At 39.5% G+C, this 1,675-nt stretch overlaps 1 protein-coding gene across 1 annotated transcript; it reads left to right on the forward strand.

The window, feature by feature from the left end:
• The first annotated feature begins 11 nt into the window (after positions 1 to 11).
• LOC102215417 (tight junction-associated protein 1) lies at positions 12 to 1,666 on the forward strand. The gene is made up of 5 exons (XM_005749542.1): positions 12 to 468; positions 869 to 897; positions 1,047 to 1,208; positions 1,297 to 1,363; positions 1,459 to 1,666. The coding sequence occupies exons 1-5, from the start codon at positions 397 to 399 to the stop codon at positions 1,591 to 1,593; spliced, it is 465 nt and encodes a 154-aa protein (XP_005749599.1). The 5' UTR covers positions 12 to 396; the 3' UTR covers positions 1,594 to 1,666.
• Positions 1,667 to 1,675: the final 9 nt, after the last annotated feature.

Genomic DNA, 1,675 nt, shown 5'->3' on the forward strand with positions numbered 1-1,675 from the left:
CATCATCGTCATCATGGAGACCATCACAGTCCAGAGCATCACTATCGTCACCGTGACCATCATATTTTGAACATTCACCATCAACATGACCACCACAGTCTAGATCATCATCATGATGATGTTGATAGTTCAGGCCATCATCACCATGAAGATCAACATAGGGAATCTCATCAACATCAGCATCATGGAGACCAGCACAATCCAGGCCATTGCGTACAACATGGAGACCACTACAGATCAGGTCATCACCACCATGAATCACATCCCAACCAGCACCACTCAAGAAACAATGATTTTGACCACGATGACCACCACACTCATTTGAAGGGGCATTCTGCTGGCAGTCCACTGGCACACAGGAAGACGGAGCCTCTTTCCATTAAACCAGAGTCTTCCATGACAACAACAAGCAACCCCAGCAGCCACGAAGAGGAACGAACAAGTTTCATTGGCCCATCATTACAACAAGTATGGCATTATTATACTCACTGAAAATGTTTTCTATTATGATGTGCATACACACAAGTAACTACCAGGATCACATGGCTGCCTGTGTTTTATGTTTTTTATTATCTGGTTATGTAATGATGTTCATCTAATTTCCGTTCATATTGATTTGGGCAACAGCTTACACGTCATGGCAGACAATAGATCTGCAAATGACGTTCACGTGTTAAAGAACAATAGATTAGTTACAGAACAATAGATTAGCTACTAAATACAAACTAATAGCAATCAATTTGACATCCTAGACTAATATTATGTGTTCATCTTTCATTTCATTTCATTTTTCACTTTAGGCCTAACAGAGTACCCGTTGAATGCTTTTTAAAAAAAAATAATTCATGTATTTATTACTTCAACGCAGGAGAAGAAAGAGGAGCTGGGTAGAATCATGTAAGTGCAAGGTTATTCATTTGGGTGTTTGGGTATTTGGATGTGTAACATAGAAAATATGGAACTGTTCATTTAAAAAGAAAAACAACGATTTAAAAATAAATGGATCAAAGCTTGACAACTCTTGCTTTTGTCTGTCTGTATTTTAGGATAATACAGGAACAAAATGAAGGTCTGCACCACAGTTTGCTGAAGACAGCTGTGAGGATGGAGTGTTTGGGAGAGGAATTCATGAGTAGCCAAAAGCTGTTGGAGGCGGAACTTCAGAGGACACGCACAGAGCTCAGCAACCTCACAGAGAGGTTTAAGAGGTGAAGAATGCCTTTTCCAGAGACTAACTGCAAATAGTGATAACTGTTATAATGTTTGCTGAGTAAGTCTGTCTCTGCCTTATTTCAGACTACATGATAACTGCTCGTCCACACAGCAGACTAATAATGTTCTGGAGCAAAAGCTTCACTCAGTGGTGAGAAAGCAAGCATGGCTGATGTAAGACATCCATTACTATAAACATATATGTGAGCTATTACATCTTGTTCCCCCATTTTCCTTCTGTTTCAGACTCAAAATATGGAAGAAGAACGACAAAGGTTGAACTGTCGTATTTCAGAGCTGACACACCAGCTTGGTAATGTGAAATTTGGCAACTCTGGCAAAGTGTTCAGTGTAAGCTCTTTGGCATTCTTTCATTTCTAGGTCTGGAAAATATTAGTAACATTTAATTCTGGCATTCCTTGCAAATATCAAAGTAGCGGCTGCTAAGGTTGCAGAAAAAAAA

Source organism: Pundamilia nyererei, unplaced genomic scaffold, assembly GCF_000239375.1.
Source record: "Pundamilia nyererei isolate P.nyererei 1_Seehausen unplaced genomic scaffold, PunNye1.0 scaffold00249, whole genome shotgun sequence".
NCBI lineage: Eukaryota > Metazoa > Chordata > Actinopteri > Cichliformes > Cichlidae > Pundamilia > Pundamilia nyererei.

Bases quoted from the DNA above. Each gene is read 5' to 3' on its own strand.
- LOC102215417 (XM_005749542.1), top strand. From the start codon at position 397: ATGACAACAACAAGCAACCCCAGCAGCCACGAAGAGGAACGAACAAGT. The intron at 469-868 runs GTATGGCATTAT...ACTTCAACGCAG, and splicing joins TTGGCCCATCATTACAACAA to GAGAAGAAAGAGGAGCTGGG. The intron at 898-1,046 runs GTAAGTGCAAGG...TCTGTATTTTAG, and splicing joins GAGGAGCTGGGTAGAATCAT to GATAATACAGGAACAAAATG.